The sequence below is a fragment of the Acartia tonsa genome, chromosome 3 (assembly GCF_053477335.1).
Source record: "Acartia tonsa isolate MP-2025a chromosome 3, ASM5347733v1, whole genome shotgun sequence".
NCBI classification, from domain to species: domain Eukaryota; kingdom Metazoa; phylum Arthropoda; class Copepoda; order Calanoida; family Acartiidae; genus Acartia; species Acartia tonsa.
Window position 1 is genome coordinate 15,159,682 of NC_137262.1, and position 22,160 is coordinate 15,181,841.

The 22,160-nt window shown below is 29.1% G+C and overlaps 1 protein-coding gene across 6 annotated transcripts in view; it reads right to left on the bottom strand.

The window, feature by feature from the left end:
- The window catches only part of CaMKI (Calcium/calmodulin-dependent protein kinase I), a 67,151-nt gene that overhangs the window by 32,065 nt on the left and 12,926 nt on the right, over nucleotides 1–22,160 (bottom strand). For 4 of the 6 annotated variants that reach the window (XM_080152830.1, XM_080152829.1, XM_080152827.1 and 1 more), the window contains exons 3-6: nucleotides 9,768–9,899; nucleotides 8,551–8,625; nucleotides 1,735–1,816; nucleotides 1,425–1,504 (exon numbers count right to left, since the gene is read on the bottom strand). In XM_080152830.1, the coding sequence (XP_080008956.1) occupies nucleotides 1,425–1,504; nucleotides 1,735–1,816; nucleotides 8,551–8,625; nucleotides 9,768–9,899 (369 nt within the window). Of the gene's footprint in view, nucleotides 1–1,424; nucleotides 1,505–1,734; nucleotides 1,817–8,550; nucleotides 8,626–8,681; nucleotides 8,757–9,767; nucleotides 9,900–22,160 lie in introns of all 6 variants that reach the window. The other 2 variants (XM_080152828.1, XM_080152826.1) reach the window with 1 other exon arrangement.

Genomic DNA, 22,160 nt, shown 5'->3' on the forward strand with positions numbered 1-22,160 from the left:
ATGGTGATGATCCTGTAGTATTTAGGTACGATTAAGGTACGATAAGAATGAGGTTGGAATCGTCCAATTTATTAAGAAGTATAGAATGCGGCAAGGTGGCTCTAGAAACTTAGCAAAAATTATTTCCAGCTGTTGAGCAGGCAGAAAACCTGGAGAATTTATGTCTTTCATTTCCAGCGGGGAAATTGTGTAGGTAGGATGGGGGAGGGGGTTGCATAAATTCAACATATATGCAAATATGCATCTATGCAAAAATTATATTATACAACAACAGGTTTATCTTACAAAATGTATAAAATTTTATCTTAATATGAATTTAAAGTGTTGGCGAATTAAGATATGCTTAAAGTTAAATCTTTATACATTTATACAACAAAACAAAATTTAAAAAAATTTAAAATGTCATTTCTTTACAAATTAATTCGAGCATATTCATGATATACAGAGTGACAAGTTTTTGTGTCTGTCCGTTTAGATCTCGCCAACAACTGATTTAATTGGGTTATTTACTTCAGGGGAGCTTTATAATTGTCCTGGACAGGGTTTAAATAAAATATTTCCTAAAAACTAGGGGTGCAACCCCTTGTATCAAAATAAAGTAGCTAAAATGGACAAACAAGGAAAGTAAATATATTGACCGAAAAACCAATTATTTCCAGTTTTAATTTGTCAACATCATAAAGCATCATAATGATAAGAAGGTGAAAATAACAAAAAATACATTGCAATCAAAACAGAAATAATTGGGACGCACAAATTACTCTTGTTTGTAGTAGCAAAACTACACTATAAGTCATCCTGTCTGTAAGTTTGTCTGTGTCGGTTAGCACTCGGTTGGTTGTGTAGCCAAAAAGCTCTGACACAATTACTGGTTTTATTTTTCTAAAACATTTTAGGCTTGTTATTCAGGGATCTAAAGGGATAAGACAATGGTCGATAAATTGATGAACAATTCCAATGATGATACACAAAATACCACTTCTATAGATTACAATTAGTGGTTGAAACATTTGGACACTCAACTAAATGAACCAACCAATCAAAATTCAATAAAAGTCTCCATAGTTGGTAAGCCATCGGTTAAGAAAACGTCCTTATAAAACTTAGGGGACTAGTGTAATAAACAATCCATTGTCTCCGTCCTTCCTTCTTGTTATTGCTTCGCTACATACTTAGGAAAATTATCCCAGTTCTTTTCATTTATTACACTTAGGACATGTAACTGTGAGAGAAGGATTTATGGATATAATCCTTGTACACAAAACATGGACATACAACAATTTATTTTTATAATTTCCAGTATAATGTGTTGTTTGAGCTAAGCTGGAGTAACAAATTAATCATTTAACACATGGAAATAACAATTTAACAACGCCTGGTAACTATACAATTATATTTGTCTGTATGTCCAACTATTGCCATACCTGTAATACAGAAGATTTTCTGGCTTTAAGTCTCTGTGGACAACTCCCTCTTCATGCATATAAGCAACGGCTGATAAAACCTAGAAAAATATTCTAAATTGTACAATTTAGGCTATGGAAGACCTTTAATAACTAAGTATTTTGACAAATTAAAGATCTAAGTCATTTAGCTATTAAGAAGCAGCTATCATTAAATAATTTTATTGCAGTATTGACCTTTTTTTCAAAGTAAATTTGTTTCAAATGCCAACAAGATCCCCCCCCCAAAAAAAAAAAAAAAATCCGCAAGGCTTGAACAGCTTTGTTTTACCTGTCTGATTAAATCTGCAGCATCTTTCTCGCTGTAAGAACCTTTCTCTACAATTCTGTCAAACAGTTCTCCGCCGGTCACTCTAAAAAACAACAAGAAAAATTAGAAAATAAAATCATTTTTACAGTATATAGGTACATTAGACATTACCCAATTTATGACATCCCGAAAAATATCTAACGGACAATTTCAAACTTTTCAAACTTACACATTACACATGTTTGTTTCTCAAATAAAACTGGTTTTATCCAAATAAAAATTATAATATGTTCCTCTAGGTTTATAGAATATGTCGTCTGATCTAATAAATGGTTTTTACAATGGTTTATTCAAGATGAATAATTGCTCTTCTTGTCATAAAAATAATACATTCCACAAAATATGAATTGCAAAATAAAAAGATAAAAAATCATGCATTGTATAAAATATGGTAATATACTAAGTGCTTTAGGAATATATAAAATACTGAAAAAGCATTACTAGATTAATAAAGTAAAGTATAAAATGTTTTCAACAACTGCATATTTAAAACATTGTGGTTAACATTAGAAAATTAACTTTTTCAGCAAATAAAAACACTAAAAAGATAAAATATAACATTATAGCTAGTCATCAGAACAATTAGATATCTACCTATACAGCTATCAGCGCAAACTACCCCCCTCCCCCTTTAATCGCATCATGAAAATTTTGCCATTTTACTATTTTCCTACACTTTGATTCGCGTTTGTACTATTATGCAGGGTTGAAGACTCACCAATAGACATATATGATCCAGGGGAGGGAGGGGACATTGGACTGTAAATTACAATGGTACCCAGAGATTTATAACCCAGATTTCTTATTCAATGGCTCAAAAAACTTAAGGTACTTTTATTAAATCTTAATTGATCAGTTCCTAACAACCAATAATTTTAATATACATACATAATGGGTACTATAATGCATTATCATTTTCATTGTTTTACTTTGATTTATTGTCCATTGTCTTATCCCGTAAGATCCCTGTTTATGATCACTGAATTGCTATAACATCATGACCTTAAAGTTTCTTGAGAAAAAAAATATCCTTCGTGATGGATAACTTACCATAATATTGTTTAAAAGTGCCACCTTTATTGAAGAAATGAGAAAACTAAATATATTTACGTGTCAATATAAGTTTGTTTATGGTCCCCAGACACTAATAAGAGTTTATAAGATAGCTTGGGGACTTACAAAAATTGAAAATAAAATGAGTTTTAATTTATTTCATTAGATCAGAAAATTAGAAAAAAATGTTAAAATAAATTGAACCATTATTTGCTATGAAAAAACATGGTTTGAAACTCGACAAAGTTTGTTGAGACTAATCAATATGCATAGAATATAGATTAGTTTACAAATTCTAAACATTGTGTTTCCACTTATCCCTATTTATATCAGTATTTTTGGATGGAAAAATATCTAAAAATGTTCATTGGTTCCTTTTGTACATTTTTGAATGAATATTTTTGTTTAAATCAAAGTTCAACATTCACACATAGAATTGTATGCACATTAGATAAATTATATCAGGGCTAGAGATAGGATATCTGAAAAAAACTATAATATTTATAAAAAATCAATAACATCCACACAAAAAAGAATTTCAATAACAAGACACTTGGACAAAAAAACATTAACACATATCGTGCGAAAATACTTTTAATAAGAAGTGAGTCCAATGGAACTACAAATTGCAATCTGAATCAGCTGTTTCACTGTTTTAGGGGGATTTCCTTAGCAGAGTAATAGCTATAGCATCAAGGAGCAAATAATACTTTAAATTAAATAGGATGATAACGACATGTATGAACTGGCTAGTGGATATATCAGTTACCTAAAAAAAGCTATAGTTTTAGCGAAAACTTTATACATTTTTTTGTCAATATTCAAAATAATCTTTTTTCAGATACCATACCCCTGCCCCTGAAATTACACACACACTTGTGCACAGCACAAAATTGTTCAGAGGTCAAAAAGAGGGTCAGTAAGAAAAAAGAAGAATCGGAAAAAATGTTAATATCCATTACAAAGTCCAGGTTTTCGGGGAAGAGAGATAAAAGGATATACGTGGATATTTCAAAGAAAGATAATTTAAAATTTCCTCAAATTCTTATAGGTTTGAATGCTGAAAGTAGAAATTTTGTACAATTATTTATTTGCCATTCTCCCTCTCCATGGGCACAATCACACACCTTTACAGCAACTTTATTTAACCATCGCAAAGTCCAGTTGAAAATTTATACGTTTAAATTCCGCTTTGCTCAAACTTTAAATTTACATACACTAAAATTCTGAAATATGAACAATGAACTTATGTTATAAGTAATTCTTTACTTTAACCAAAGCTGATAAATCTGAATTTGATTCTGCCTATGAGATTAACAGTTATATAGCGCATCATATAATAGATATTTTTCCATGGATAAAAAGATAAAAAATTAATATTATTCTATGGATTTTTTATGATATGGAAAAGTGTATGTGTGTGTTTTAGTGAATTTGGATAGTAAATTTTAATTTTTCGCCCATTCAATTTGCTCAAACTCGTATTCACAGAAATATGAAGGATATGCTACAGTCAAAAAAATTAAATATAGAAATTTAGAGCCAAAAAAATTAAATATAGAAATTTAACCTCATTTTACTTCTTTCTTATATTTTATCAATATATTAATAACGTATTAAAAAAACAATACAATTTATTTTTATAAAACTCATCTCTGATGTATTATTTTCCCCAACGGGTCCGATTAGAAATAAAAATCTTCATTTTTTGCAGCTATTGCCCTAGTTCATTTAAAAGATGAAAATAATCATATTTAATAAAAACCATGCCCCCTAAAATGAAGCAAAACTAAAATTAACATCCTTGTGGCTATTAAAAGTTAAAGAAATGTTAATATATTGCTTCAATGATCATTTATTACCTTTGCTCTGCCCACACAATGTGCAATTTTCTTAACAAAGTAAATGTTTTTCATTGCAATTCTGTGGTCACATAAACTTAAATTTATCATCCACTGTTTCTAATCTTAATATTTTACATACCCAAATAAGAGTGTAGTGTTTAATGGGGGGTTTCCCTTATTTTGAATATGGAACACAAAAGAATTTTTTTTTTTGGGGTGGGAAGTATTTTTGATGATAACTATAGGTTTGCTAATTAGGGTGTAGAAGAGCCCGGCAGGGGTAGTACCCAACAGGGTTTGACCGCCCCGCAGAGGCTAAAGTATCTTTTAAGTTTTAAAACTAGTTATGCATGGAGGGTTTGGTTGTCCAAGAATAGTTTTAGTGGAAGTTCAGTTTGGTTTTCTGAGGTTTTTCAGATGATGCTAAAAAACAATATTTTTTGAAGAAATAAATATAGTTGCACGACAGTTTTAGGCAGGTATTGTTAATTAATCAATTGGATTGACATCTTTATTTAATCCATGTCGATTATTTGTTTTATCACTATTCGAAGTTGTTGGCAGTTATACAACCCTTATTACAGAGAAGCTTTGCTGCTGAAGAGGTAATGCAGGTTTCATAAAGTATCAGAAATCTATAAACAGAAAGAAACAAAACCAATGATAACTTTCCTAAAATTTTGGCTCTAAATAGAAAATATGAACTAAAATGTCGATCAAAATAAAAAAAGTTGTTTTGTTTTGAAACAAACTGAAAATATCTAAAAATACAGCACGATTTTCTATAAATAAATGAGACAGCTACAATTTTTATACTAAAAATAAACAAGAAAAGTTTTCAATTTTAATTTTTGTTGCATTGATCTAACAATAGATAGTTATATAATGTTGATAAAAAAGTTTTTACTAATTTTGTCTACAAACAAATATAGTTTAATAACTTTGTTTATAAACTTTTTGCTTTGATTGTTATCAACACAAATACAGGGCAAGAAAAGTATGGCAGTAGTAGGTGTTAATAAATTAAAACACGAACAAAAACACTGCAAATATGGCCAAAAAATTACATTAGTGCGTAGATGGCAAAAAAAGTGTTGCGGTAAAAAGTGTGTTCATGAGCTTGGTGGTATGTGTGGCTTAAAGTGTTATTAGATTTATTAATCTTAGACATAATAAGATTAGACGTTATAAAAACTGACAATACAATTAGATTAGAAAATAAAACTAAACATACCAAAATTCAGGAAATTGATATTCAATCAAGAAATAAGAAAAAAAACATTTCATACCCCCTCCCCCCCCCTTAAAAAAGTAATAGGATTTTTTGGTCGAAAATTTAAGGTTTTGTTTAAGTAAAGATACTGAACTGATTAGATTCCTTTCTTATGGAAGCTTATTATAGCTCCCAGGTTGATTTTATGCTATTAATGTTTTGATTTAATCAGATTACGTTGTGCGCATCCGCTAGAAATGTCCGTTTGTCCTACTGTTTCAGTGCTTCGCTTTTATGGATGTTGTCATCTTTGTTTAATTTGAAATTTCTTTGAAGAATATTGTTAGTCTATACAAATCATAAGACAATTATTTGAATTAAAACAAAGGATAAATGTGGGAATTAAAACTCTTTGTGTGTGTGTGTGTGTCTGTGTGCTCGTGAGAGATTATTTTCTGTCTTTTTATGTGTGTGTGTGTGTATGTGTGTGTGTTTATGTGCATGTAATATTGTTTCATGAGGTTTTATTGCATTAGGCATCAGAATTGTTTTCTTAAAAATTCAAAATAAAAGGTTTTCTTTTGAGGTCTGCTGTTCGGTTTGGAAGATAGTATCAATGTCTCAGTACGTTAAAAAATATTGGATTTCTTACTGAAACAATTCTGAATTATTGAAAGAAAAGGGCAGACGGATGGAAAATTAAGTAGATTACAAAAGAAATTAAAGTTTATTGTCTGTAAAAAGTAAGTATAAGCATTTCAGAATCTTCACATGAAAAAAAAATGAAAATATAACCTTTCTTTAGAATCTAATCAAATATGATTTGTGTATGAAATAAATTATACATAAATTCATAGGAAATAAACCTAATATCATTTGTATTCATCTGAGGTAGAGGAAATATTGTACAGATTTTATAAATAAATATTTAAATATATTTTTTTCTCTCAGGTATTGGGGTAGTAAAACCTGATCTTAGGTAATTGAAATTGAAATTTTGAGCTATGTTTTTAAAATAAAATTTCATATTCCTTAAAGTTGTAATTTTCCAAGAAGAAGCTTTTATGTAAAGGTCAAAGTTAAATGTTAAACCTTTACAGAAAGAAATTGTAAATAGGTTAAATACTTTTTTTCGTTAAGAGAGTTAAGGATAATCCCCCCTATTTTTATACTTCGATTTACTAGTCAAAAAGAACGAAAACTTTGTAGGGCTTAATCATAGCCATACTGTGTAATGTAGGATAAATGCGTTTTATTAAAAAAAAATTCTATAGGTACTCAATTTACAGAATGCTGGATCATGCCTGTACATCTCCAAGTCTCCAGAGAGTGACAGAGGGCAAGGAACCAAGACAACAAATTTGATTCGTGTCCAGAATATCAATTATTTCATTTCAACAGAAAAATTCTGGACGCGAGTTTACCTGGACGATGTAAAAACTCACAATTTCAAAGAATGTGTAAAAGCATGAAAAAGGAACATTTTATACATATTAAATATTTCGCGTATGGCTCCGAATCCGATTAATATCTGCTGGATTAGAACTGGTTTAAAGCCACAATGAAATATCATGTATTGTAACGTATTATAGAAATTATGCACTAATATCAAATGTATACACTTTTTAAATTATAACCAGTTTTGTTGGTAAGGGCCTTCGGTCTTTCGGGGCCAAAAATCTATAATTTAACATTTTTCATTTTACTATCCATGGAAAGCTGTCTATAATACGATGAGATAAATAGTGTTACAAACATTTTTTGCTTTTGTGGATAGGGAAATAAAACTCATAGGACAAACTCAAAAAAGAGAATAATACTATTACTATGTCTTTTCTTAAAAATCTGTTTCAATTCAACAAAATTTAATCAGAATTATACAGAAAAACTTATACATGATTAGGTGGCACTTTCAACATTTATTATTACAACTATTATCTAAATGTGTCCCAAATTTTAAAATGTAAACAACTTCTAAAGCAACAAAACTAAAAGCATAAATAAAAATACAAAAAAACTATGTACAGCAAAAAAAACTTGTTTAACTTTGTAAGCATAATTTGATTATTTAGAAAAATTGTAAATAAAACTTAGCAAAATTTATTTTATATTTGATAGACTATATGTAAAGTATTTTTTTTTGTTGTAAATTATTGGAGAAAGAAAAGCCCTTAAAACTAAGCACAACACAAAATAAAACTAAAGGATGGACGCACAACATCTAACAACTGTGCAAAGCTGCAGTACAGCACTGTACGCTAATGTGTACGGTGGCAAGGACTATGTACGGGTTACAAGTGTATAGCACTGTACAGTAAAGAAGTGTACAGCCCCGTACACAGAAATAGTTAGTAGTAGAGAAACCTGTAGGGTCTTAGGTACAGGTAATGTTAAAAAAAGTTAGAAATTAAATACAATATGCAACTGGTAATAAATGCATAAATAAAAGTTCTTTTGCAGTAACAAAATAAATAAAGTTTTATTTTTTGTTAGAAAAAAATATATTTTTATGCATTTAGTATAACAGTGCATGCCTGCAATTTTAAATAAAATTAAATACAAAAGTGCAAGAAAAAAAATTTTCCAAACTAAATTTGTGATTTTACTAAATTTACAATTTCCAAAATGGTTGTGTGTACAGCGCTGTACAGCAAATTCTTTACTCACAATTCCATAACGAGGAACACTTTGGTTTTATCCTCAAACACTTCTAGCAGGGCGACAATGTTCGGGTGCTTTAGCCTAGACAGAACAGAAATACCTGGATTAGTGTTATTTGACATGTAAAAGATACTTACAGCTCCATGACTAGGTAGACATAGGCCCGGCTCTCATATGCCTCCGTCAGTTTCACTACGTTATTGTGGTTGAGTCTAGATAAAAATTATATATAATATACCATAATAATAATTTTAAGCTTAATCGATTTAAATTCTAGTTAAATTTCAGTTTAAAAAAGACTTATTATTTCTTTTAAAATTTTAATTCATAGATTTGTCAATGGTAGATAAATAGAAATATCTCAAATAATAAGCTTAGAAAATAGCTGGAAAATAAAATATCTAATTTTTAAAATCCCTTAAAGTAATAAATTCAGATACCTTAATATTAAATCATTAATTACCTTTTTTTGTTATTTCAATAACAAAACAAATAATGCTAAATGAAGCATAGTCTATGTAAAATAGATAATATATTCTAAGAGCCCATAAAACACGCATTCTTCTTAATTGATAAATCATGAAACACCAATAAAGCTTAATAGAGACTTTTACACCTGAAAGAAATATAAATATGCTGTGTTTAAAACCTAATCTAAAGCTATCATGATTTCTAGATTTATCATAGCAGTTAATATTTGCATATATACCATACATATAATATCTGTTACAAGTTTCACGTCCTGATAATAAAAACATTTGGTTAACTAAAATCCAATTTTACCAAACTACTTTTATAGAATCGTAAATTCGAAGTTAAACTAATAATTTTCAGTAAAATTTATTACATAGTACAAACAAAATTTGCTAATGTTATTTTTCAAATAAATCATTATTGTAAAATGAAACCTTAAAAAATCATATAAAAGAATTTTACTAAATAAAAAATATGAATGCTATCAGTATCAAAGTACTATACAATTTTGGTAAATTTAGTAGACCTATTCTGGGTAGATACTAAAAATATTTAATTTCTATAAAATTTTAAAATTAAGCATAAAAGACGTCAACTGGAATTTTATTTTAATATTAACATTCATATTTAGATTCATGAACAATTCCATGGTTTAAAGCAGTATATATTATTTAATTGTTTTTAGTATAACACAGATTTAAAACCTTCCAAAAATTGTAAAAAAAATCTACCAAAATTTATTGCTTTACCTCTTCAAGACACGAATTTCATTCTCTAGTGAGTCTTCCTTCCCCTTAAGGGCCTTCTTGTCGATGATCTTGATGGCGTACATGGTGCCAGACTCCTTGCACTCTGCCAGGCGCACTTGAGAGAAGGCTCCCCTGAAAAATAACAATATTTAATAATCATCATGTAAAAAATCCTCAACTGCATACCTACTGCTACTTAAAAAAGGTTTGAAAAATAAAATAAATATAAGTTTAATGTATAAATATTAAATTCAGACAAAACAATTCTTAAAATATTTCAACAATTTCAAGGATCGGCCACCGTGCATAATCCGCCATTAATATAAGTGCTTAAATTCCAGTAGATGGATTGTAACAATTTTAAACATCTAGCTAATTTATAGATTTACCGAATGTTGATTGCCCGCGGCTTACAATTTGTTGACGCGCAGCTGCCGAGCCCTGAATTTCATATAATTCAAACAAATTCTGTAGAAAAATGTTCAACATCTATGTTAGTATAAAATCTAAAAGTGTCGCATTAAAATTTAGAAGATTTTGTACGGTGCCACTTTACAGATTTTCTACAGTAAGAAATTTGAAAGTCTTACAAGTGTAATAGAGCTTAGATTCTCATTTTCATATTTTTTCTCGATTTTGAGTGATGTTGTCAGCGACAAACCTTATCGAAATAAGATATTCATGCTTTTCTATCTAAGAATAAACTAGAAATTGTAGATTCAGTTCTAATACCATAAGTAGATTAATCATGGAAAATTATGTAGAAATTTATAAAGCCGCTTTAGAAAACTGCAATCCACCTAAACCCCACTACACTAAGCAGTTATTAAGTGCACCATTATGAAGATGCACTGCTGTAGATTTTATGTACAAAATAAAACCTATAAAGCCATTGCAGAGAAATATATTTTATTTTAAGCATTTTTAAGCCTTTGATTATCATAAAAAGTATTATGTATCTTTTTTTGTGCAGCACTATCATGATATGAAACAGTCATACTTTTTATTTTTTGTTTTATATTGATGAACTAAAAAACTAAAATTTTAAGATATCTCCACCCTTTTATGCAAAAGTATATCTCAAAGTTCATGACCTAAGTTCAATCCTTAAAAAGAAAATTTTTACTAAATTTTGTTTATAATTTGTCTATCACACTATTTGCAAATTATGATTTTTTATATATTGGTTAAGTTATAGCTGACGATTTTAACTTCACTTATATTTACTACATATACAATAAAAAGGCTATCCTATTTTTAAAGGAACAGGCATATGTATGTATACAAGGGCGGGGCAAAATGGTATATCTCTCTTTTTTTGCTTAAAAGATAAGTCTCCATATTTGCAGTTAACATTTGTGCACAGAATGTAAAGTAACACCGTTTTTTTTCTCGCGAAAACAATTAGGTTGTCAATAACTCTAAAATTTGCAACTGTCTCAATTGACTTAGACTTTATTAAGACTAATGTAAAGCTTCCTATAAAGTTATAGACCAACAAGTAAAGACGTTTTTAAGATCATAAGAATTTGCATAAAAGAGTATTAAGGTGTCAAAATATATGTAAATTTTCGTCAACTTTTTACTCCCTGAATGCAAAATTATAAAAAATTGTTCATTTATGTTTGATTTTAATTGTGTTAGAATGCCAAAACACCTTGTAAGTGAACTCTTTGTATGGGGTATCATATATGGTAACCTAAACCTATCAATGTTTCAATTTAGTTATTAACCTCTTTGGCATGGCGCTTACACATTTTTCATTGACGCAGTGGGGAGGGTGGGGAGTGTGACTGTCTAGTCGACGTATATATTAAATAAATGAGCAATTCGTTATATTGCTTTTGTGCCAATTGTTTAGAGTTCTTTTCTTTTTAATACAAAGTTTAAAAATGTTTCAATCAAAACAAAAACAGCATTTTAACAGCAAAAGTAAATAAAAGATGATTTAATCCTCTCCTAAATCTGCATAATATTAGATTATTCTATTTAAGGGTTAGAAGAAGGTTGATTTGTATGCCATTGATATATCCCTGCATGAATATGTAAGCAACATACAGGCACAATGCGGACCAAGCCATGTATGAGTATGATTTTATGGGAAGGTTCATAATAGGTTGGACAAACACACTATTGATGGTTCTAGAAAAGTTTTGCCACATTTAGTTACTGTATATTGTTAGCCTGAGCTGGCTAGAAGTACTGTGTTCGGTTGTGACAAAGCGCCTCTAGAACCCAAGTTATATTTGTTCAGCATTATGAATTCAATTCTCGTCGTCTTTATCTTTTTCCTATACTGAAAAGCTTTCAGGGTGTGTGTGTGTCTTTTTTTTTGGGTGGTGGGTTCTTATCATTACATATGTCTGTTCACGCGTAAGACAGGGCCCTGGGCCTTATTCTACAACCCCCCACCCCCCTCCTCTTTTAACCTTATCTATCTATGCTTTTTTTAAAGACATAAAGTGAAGAATACATCTATTTACGGGCATAAGACATTGTGTATAAGGTCATGTATATATGTTTTTTTCTTCTTAAAACAAAAAGGCGTTTAGAATTTTGACATTTTCGCTATTTTTCCTCCATTTTTGGAAAAAATATTCCCATCATGATTATCTTTCTAGCACGGACAGTTATGTCCATAAGTAGCGAAGCAATATGCAGCTAACAAAAAAAGAACAGTAAGGTGACATTTTTGTTGGTTAGCCTATTTGAATTTAAGCCAAAAAAGGACAAAAATAAGATTATGCTTTAGAGAATTGAGGGAAAGAGGTAAAAAAAATTGAGCGAATGAGCGAGAGAGAAACAGGGAGTAAAAGAGAAAGAGCGAGTGAGAGAGAAGGAGAAAGAAAGAAAGAGAGAGTGAGAGAGAAGGAGAAAGAAAGAAAGAGAGAGAGAGGTATATAATGTAAGTTTTATTTTGATTATGATGAGATATGTGTAGCTGCTAGCTAGGACTCTACTAATGACACAATATAAATCATATTTTACACAACGCTGCATTGTCAATTTCATAAAAAAACTAACAAAGATGATTTAGTCCAGAATAGCTATACATTGCAAGTTTAAATGTGGCTATCGAATTGACATACTCTATAATTATAGAGTAGCATATGGTACTAACAGTAGTTGTTAAAATAAATTAGATTTGTATTAATAAAAAGTAAGATGTTTTTCCACATAAATTTTAAAATTATAATTAGTAATTTATTTGTCTAGAATTTTGCACTAAAACTACTCCTCCTTATTGTTGATTATAATTTGTTTATTTTCTGGTTTAACAACATCATAATTTTATTCTTCATGTTTGCTTACTCACAAAAAAAACTCACACACACAAATATGAGACAACACAGACACAAAACTACACAAACAGGACAAACACACACAGACTCACGCACACACACATACACATACACACACGAACTGCACACATAAAACCAACAAAAGGCTGGGTTACATGGCAATTAGTGTGGCTAGCACATTTTTCAAACATTAATGTAATGTGCCAAATTTTTCATCATTCTACTAAAAGGACTTAATTACACTTTGGAATAACTTTTAATATTTTTTTCTAAATGAAAATAAATTGCTTAAAATTAAAACTATAAAACTTCTTTTTTTAAACTTTATTTTTAAGTGTCTCTATGCCTACTTGAGACATTTTTTTGGGGAAAAGCTGAATTTCTCGGCTGCTATTTAGGAGAAAGTTTTGGGGTAAATTCATATTACCAATATTTATTAAAAATGTGATTTAAGTTTAAAATAAGAGAATGAATTATTAGCAAATGAATATTTTTTTACCACATATTTATTTTTGTCTTTCGCTTGTTGCAGACTTTAATTACACAATTAAACATTATTTTTATTATTTTGGCACTAAGTGTAGGCACAGCAGAGCAGCGACGTAATTACGTAATTTATAACATCAATCTTTATTACACAAAATTTATCACAATGATAATTAAGTTTAAAAATTTGAATTATTGCTTTGCTTATCTTCCCTGATTTTTTTTATGTAATAAACAAATAAGGCAATAAAATGATAAAATTTTGTTGATAATGAATTTTTAATTTGATAATTATATATAAATTTTGAATGTCATTTAAATAATTTTTTTACTTTGCAAGTAGCGCAGATAATCTATAATTTGAGCAAGAAATGAAGATTTGTAAAAGTAAATGATTTAATGACACTAGCTGTCAAATATACTATTTTCTGAATGAATCATTAAACTCTTCATTATTAGCTAGCTATTAATAAATTGCTGCGCTACAATGGACATTATTGTCTAATTTCTCAGTTTATTTTATGTATAATATACTCCTTGTTAAAGCTACCATTCATAAGACAATAACAATAGAAAAATAACCAAATTATCATAAATCTGATCACTTAATCAAAAAGTGATCAAGCAACCAAAAAGAGCGGAAGTGGTAATTTATTTAAAGTCACTTACTTACAAACTAAAATATTTTATATACATATATTTACATTAAAGAAAAGATAAAGTATTTAAAATACCAAAGCAACTACATTTAGATTTGAGGGAGGTTGTTTTTGTTTATCATTAATGATTCGGCAGTTTTGCAACTTATTATTTGGGTCATTTGTTTTCAGCGAGAAAAATAGATTGTTTTTTAAAGCGAGTCTTTTCCACATTGAGGGCCAGTCTGTCTTGGCGTCCGTCGATAAAAAAGAGCTCTACTAGTTAATTTAGGAATTTAAGTATCGTTCTATCGATTAAGGTGCTTTTCCTCAAAGTTCCCTTTTGCAATTTTAAAACCGTGAAATATTATTTGTGCGAAGCATAGCCATAAGCAAGTCTCCAGATACAAATTCATCCATAGTAAGTATCATGAATTTAGCAACAGATATATATATTTCATTCAGACTTTTTTTCTGTTTCTTCATTTGTCCGATTTGTCTATGGATGTTATCATCCTTTTTTCACGGAGGGACGGGGGGGGGGGGGTGATATTGGGTAAGGGATTGTGGAAACAAAAGAATATTATCAGCAAATATATTCTCTGAGATAAATGTTGTGTCAAAATTATTTTGCCAGGGGTTCAGATGCATAAACCTTTACAACAAGCCATACTACAGAACTTTTCAACCAAGGCCTGTCTAGGATTTTACATATTTTAACTTAAAAAAATAAAATAAGATAATTTAGAAGAAACCTTATTATCTATTTTAGATTTACAGAATTTTAGAACTTATAAAAAGTAAAGCGAAAGTTCATTCTTAATTTCAAACTTAAACAACCTGGATTTTAAAATCCATGATTAAAATGTCGCGTGTTTATGCATGTATTTTTATGTTACTTAGAACAATAGAGGATTGAAATCGGTTGCACGTCCATGATAAAGCTCTGTGCCATATAGCGATAAGGATCTTTTATTTTTTTATGCATATTTACTGTAAGCATATTCAAAACATTTAGTATTTACCGAGAAAACGTCCATAAATAAAGAAATATATAATATTGTGAGATGGTATTTTTGGGAAATTTACTTTCAATATTGAGAAACTACACCTTTCCTAAAAATTATAAGAATTACTTTAAATTCGAACATTTAAAGTGTATAATATAATAAATGCTTTACTGAAGTCAAGATTTAACAAAAACAGACGTACAGACGTACAAGCCCCAAGATAACTAGGATATGTAAAAATCAATCAACCAATCACAATTAAAAATATGACAAACTCGCGGATCATTGTTTTAGGGGTTCTTTAGCATAATTCAAATTATAGAAATATTAAACTTGAGTGTTTTTAAAAGCGAAGCTTTTCTATAATTAGGGTCGGTCCGTCCGTCCGTCCGTCCGTCACTCCGTACGTCCGTCCGTCACGGATAGCTTTTTTCGTTAATTTAGACATGTTAAAATTGTCCTATCGATTTCAAACTTTGCATGGTGATTCCTGCAGTAGTTAGATACGATTTAGAAAGCGTAGCAACTCTATAATCATTACCAAAATGTCCGTACGTCCATTTTAAACATGTTGATTTTTTTACTTTTTTAACAACAAATTTTTATATGATCTAATTATCCGATTGATCTGATTTTTTGTATACTGATTCCTGGGACAACAAAGTACAATACTATAAGCGAAGCAACTCTATAATTAAGTCCTAAAAATGTAAGTATGTCCATAAACATCATTCTGTATCAAGCAGTTTTTCAACAAATTTACCTATAATTTTGCATCGACTCTTATACATTTATATTCTGATTATTCAGTTCTGACACTATACAATCGTTAATGTCCGTTTGTCCTACCGTTTCAGTGCTTCGCTTTTATGGATGTTGTCATCCTTGTTTTTTAATTATTCAATGAAGGTTTCGTAATAATTGACAAGCTATGCTCTAAGATAGAAATAATATGATCTCATTATTATTCTGCATGGGTTTATGTGATTTATGTGTATAATAATAATAATATACACGTATATATGTATGAATGAATAGAAAAGGAAAAGTGGTAATTCTATTTGGCAAGACAGACCAATCAAAGAGAACACCTAACACTCTCTCTTAGTAGAATATTATACACTAAATGTCTGGTCTGGTTCGCCTCCAGATTAACTTTAGAATATTCGTTTGCCCATAAAATGTTCTTTTCAGGTATAACTTACATTGTATATAGTGAAATTAGCGTAGCTACTCTATAACTCGCTCTGGTATGTCCGTCGTAACTGGACAAGGGGTCTAAAAAATTCAGCCCTGTGACGTCATAAAAATGTGTGGTAAACAAAATTAACTTTAGCTTTTCTATTCAACCCTTTAAACCTACATTATCTAAAGTGTAATGCAATAACTAACTTAAATGCCATATAATATAATGCTTTATTGACATCCGCTACCTTAAATCCATGAATAACACTTCGCGCTTTTTATGAAGATAATTACCCTTGTTTTTTTTATAGCAAATGATTATAAAATCTGTATCTTTATAGTCCGAGGTATGAAGATGTTATCGCTAAATAATACACCTTTCAAGCCATACAAATGTATGAAAAGAGTATGACGGCCGCTGTCTGAACTTTATAATATTATACATGTACTTCTGAATATATCTTTCTTACAGTACGTTAGATACAAAATACGAAATATGATTTTAATCTATCAATAATATAAATTTCTTTACAAGGTTAGTTTTAGTCCTTGCAGACTTTTGAAAAGATAAAGGTTTTTTTCAAGACCAAATAAAATCTTTTTTCTTTCGAAAAAAACTAAATAAAAAGATTTTCAACTTTTAGACTAGGGCCGAATCCAAATAAAAAATAGATTAATTCAAAAACTTTGAAGTTAAAAGAGACAAGATATAGTCAACAAATCAGTAAATTTCATATGAATTGATTAAACCTAATCTAAAACCAATATAATTATATATAAACTTGATTTGTGAAAGATTAAAATTATCATGTATGATGTGTTACATATCTGTAATATTTATAATTCAGGGCTCGGCAGCCGCGCACTTGTAAACCAGTAAACAGCAGAACAGTCGTTTAAAAACTTATAATATTAACTCGAAGACTAAACCTATTCATGATATGGCAATCTGTTTCTTCAGTAAATTTTTTCAAGCCCCGAGACGGGTCTTAATTGGGTGCTTATGCGTGGCTGACGCGCGGCTGCCGAGCCCTGATTTATATCAACCAAATTATTGATCAATCAAAACAAGAATTCATTCAAGTATATAATTATAAATATACATCATCATTAGTAAAAGCAAATCTTTTCTACATTAGTACATGTCCTAATGACCGTAAGTCCAATAGTTCAGAGAGTTAATAAAGGAAGGATGTTAGATTTGTCCTATCGAATTAAAACCTAAACGATTCCTGTGTTTCCATATTAAGCTTTCTGAATTTTGATCAATTTATCTTTGTATATACATGCTTCCTCGATATTAAAAATTCTGTCTATATATATTTAAATTAATGTCTTTATATCGGATTTTCTGATCTATGGATGTTGTCATCCTTGTTAAAGTTGTAATTTGTGTGAAACAAACTGACAGTCAGCATGGAATTAGAAATAAAATTGATTGATTTTTTAAAAAAATGATTGGTTGTTTATTATTGTAAGTTAATCATAATATTTACTGCTCCATTATTCACAGTTAAATTATTCTTTCTAAATATACATATTTTGAATTTTCAAAGAAAGTCTATAGTTTGTTGTTTAACCCGTAAATAATTCATAGACTCAAAGTATTAAAGGTAATCTTACACCTGTCAGAAAACCAACCTTTTAATTACATGTCCTTTTTATGTGATTCCTTACTGTTAAACAGCTTAATATTAACCACATAAATTTACGTGTAATTAGTGTCATGTGTTATTAAATTGAATCATGCAATACCCCTCAATAAATTTTCAGACAAAATTTTCGCTTGCGCCAATCTTTTGTTAATTTTGTTTTAATTACTTTACAACGCCCCGTTATTTAATGATATTTTATTTTCAATTACAGGGTATAGACTGAGGTTTAATTAAAGGCAATGACGAGTTAAATAAAAAAACAAATGATATAATTTTTGAGTGTGTTTAAAAGAACTTTAAGGCTCATAAAGTACTAGAGATCTGATATATTAATTCTTATATTGGTTTTAAATTTCAAGTTTAGTAAATACTTGACTAGCGGCTTCGCCACTAGCCTCTAGGGGCTTTGACCCAAGAATTATAATTACATCTTCTATTACCTACCCAGCCGAAAAAAGGGACAGACAGACGGACGGACAGACAAACATCATTCTACTTTGTATTGTAGATAGTATGTAACATTTATCATAGTGGATATTAAAATTATTCAGATTGTGTTCGTGTTTGAACAGAGATACATTTATTATGAAAAGTAACTGGAGGGAGCTCTGAAGATGATTTTAATCTGGACTTTTTGGCAATGCGCTCTTTTTATAGATAGGGGGTAGTGTTACAATACAGGCAAAAAAAAGAGGTATGATCAAGGACGACTAAGCTTTTTTTTTAAATGAGGGTTTTTCAATATTTGAGGAGGGTAATCTAATGAATTTCTCTTAAATTTTCAGGGGTATAAAGTGAGGGGTTTCAACGTTAGAGGGGGTAAACACCCCTTCAACCCTGGACATCTGTGGTTTTGTCATTGGTTATGTTAAGACATTTAGAAATTAGGAGTATGGTTGGAAAAATAAAATTTTTATCGTTTCTATCTACCATACTACCCTAAAAAATCAATTTATAGCAGTTTATTGCAGACTAGCTGCTAAGGCTCGAGGGGAAAGCTGCAAGGTAACAAATATATTTTAAAAACATCGCAAAACATTTATAAGCTTCCCTGAAAAGTATAACATTTTCGGAGAGATATTTTAGTAGGCGTCAAAAAAAATCCTTACTACTTTAAAATTTAACAACTAATTAAAATCAAATATAGCACCTTCTAAAATGAATGCAGATAAAATACCTTTTGTTTCCACTTTTTAATCCAGTAATAAATACTCTTATAATTATAATTACCACATAAATAAAAAAAATATGAAATATTTATGATATGAGGTGCAAATATTTGATATTAATTGTTTGTCTGGCAAAAAAGTGGACAGTATATTTATTGTTTAAAATATCCTATAAAACAATACAAACAAAACAATGATAAATGTGGTTTTTACAAGATTTATTGGCCAAATGGTTGCCAATTTTTGTAATATGTTATTAATATTAACATGAACCACAACTATTTCAATGATTTTACTATAAATATATTATTATTAAGCCACAGGATATCTCCTATGGCTAATCTTGTCTGGATAACTGTTCAATTTTTAAAAATGTAATTAACGAATTTTCAATTTTGAAATATTTTACCTCCTTAGATTTAGACTATTTTAAGCAGAAATACTTCGAACCCCTTTCTTTTTTGTTTGTTAAGCTCCCAGAGGATAGGGAAGAAGCCACTTGTTCATTATATAGGCATCATAATAAAGACAATATAGGTTTTTAGTCAAGCTTTTATCCCTTTTATAATATTATTCAAATTTTGAAAATTTCAATTTAAAAATGCAAATTATTTTATCTTTGAAAAGCTTCGCATCAACTTTGAATTACAATAAGCTTTCAATAATAATTAATCCTAAATAATAAAATAAGTAGATACGTGTCTAGTTTACGGTTATACCATAAGGTCTTAAGTTCATCTCTTTAAACTTTTTCAGGGAAATGCTTTGCTCAAACCGTGCTATAAAAATAAGAGTTTTCTTAAGGAGCAGAGAACATGCTAAGAACACTACTGCTCATGTTTTATCATTATATATCCATCCTCTTTTTCAATAAAAAAAACATAACAGAAATACTTATTTATTTTATTTGAAATAAAGTGCAATTATAAAATTAAAAGAAAGAAAAAAAACTTGTCAATGTCTAACATTTATAAAGAAAAACTTTTTTTCCAGCCAATAATAAATATTAAATGAAAATATATTGAATGGCTTCTAGGAACTTATGAATACAGCAATCATTAATGGAAAACCTTTAGAAAAATAAAAATAATTGTATTCATAAATAATAAAAATGTCTAAAAATAGAACCAAATAATACATGATTATAACTATAAAATATCAAAATAAACTGCATTATAATGTTATAATATATTATAAAATAAAATGGTTGTCTACTTTTTTACCATCCTTTGGTTTATTTGTTATTTGCAAAAACCAATACGTTGCACATTTGGTTTATGCTTTCAAGATTATAGAAAGGAAAATACACAAATAAAGCCTACACAACAACAAACATATTTTTTTACTGAATTTTATAAAAGGAATTTGTTTTAAAATTTTATATTTGTTTGTAAAGGTATCCATAAAAGTTATTGTAAGGAAATTTAGCAAAATGATTACACTTTTTAAATACACTCACACACACAAACAAAACCCCCCACATACACACACATACTCATACACACACAAAACACACACACACACACATACATGGTAAATGTTTGTCTAATCAAGTATAAAGTTCAAGTGTATCTATAGTTCATTGAAAACTTGGATCATATTTTTTGATTTTAAATTTTGAGTGAGTTTTAGAGAGTTATATATTCTTCTTATATAAATGAGCCCTATTTCTTAGGCAGCAGCCGAGCAAATTAGGTTTTTCAATAACGTTTCTTATAGATTGACAGATGGATGGATATTTGGAATCACAGAGTTGCTACTCTTCAAAAAAAATGCTATAATCTCCCATAAATAAAAAAATTGTAAGGATTAACAAATAATCCCATTTTTTTAAATTTAAATCTAAAATGTATGAAATCCAATTACACATATTGGAAATCATTCATTTGTGCAATGTTTTCAATTATTCCAGATAATTCCATACAATCAATAATTTTCTCAAAATTAGACAAAATTTTGAAGCATTTTTTCCTGATTTGGTTAATTTACTCCATACATTTGATTCAAAACTGTTAGGAAAACATTAAATTAATTTATTGAAAGTGATGCTTTTCATCAACTAGGGCATATAATAGACCTACTGGTAAATTTAAGCTTGTTAGAATAAACATATCAATTTCAGACTTTGAAGGAGTATTCTTGTAAAAATAAGGCATAATTTTAAAGCATATCTCCTCTATAAGAATTACAAGAAACCTCTTGACTCCATTTTTTTACACTTAAATTTTAAAACTGTTACCATTTTAATGAATTTTTAGATAATGATTCCTGGGACGAAGGTTGGGATGATTGTTTGAATGGTTATTAAAGAATAAAATAACATTCTTATAGTCATTTGTTTTTTAAATTAACAATGTAATGGATATATAATCAATGTTCCAACTCAAATAAATGGTGTATTCTAATAGCGTGCTTAGTTTTAAATTATTGCTTATTAGATTTGCCTAGGTAGTAGGAGAGTGCAACAGTATGTGCTATAGTATGTCTGATTATTTTTTTTACAAGGTTAACAAGGGTCTTATTATAATGGATTTATTAATACATGGATCTTACACCACATTATCATGTACTCTGATAAAGTGAAACTTGTACCTCCCTTTTCCCCCTTTACCCCATCAATCCCCCGATACAGGATAAACGTAAAAACCAATAAATGGCACGGGAAATAGCAACCTAAAGTCACAACAATTTTTTCCCCTTTCAAAATATCCAAGTAAATTCTACACCCAAACTTATTATTTAAATATATTTATTATTATTCATATATAATTTATGAAGAAAATAGTCAAGCGAACATTAATTGTAATCTCAATAAAATCCTCCCAATGGCCTAACTATCCAGTCTTAGGATCATAACTGAAATGAAAATGGTTTCTATAGATCTATTATAACAGTATAAATTTCTGTCTTACTAGTCTTTTATTGTATTGGGACAAAACAATTTAAAC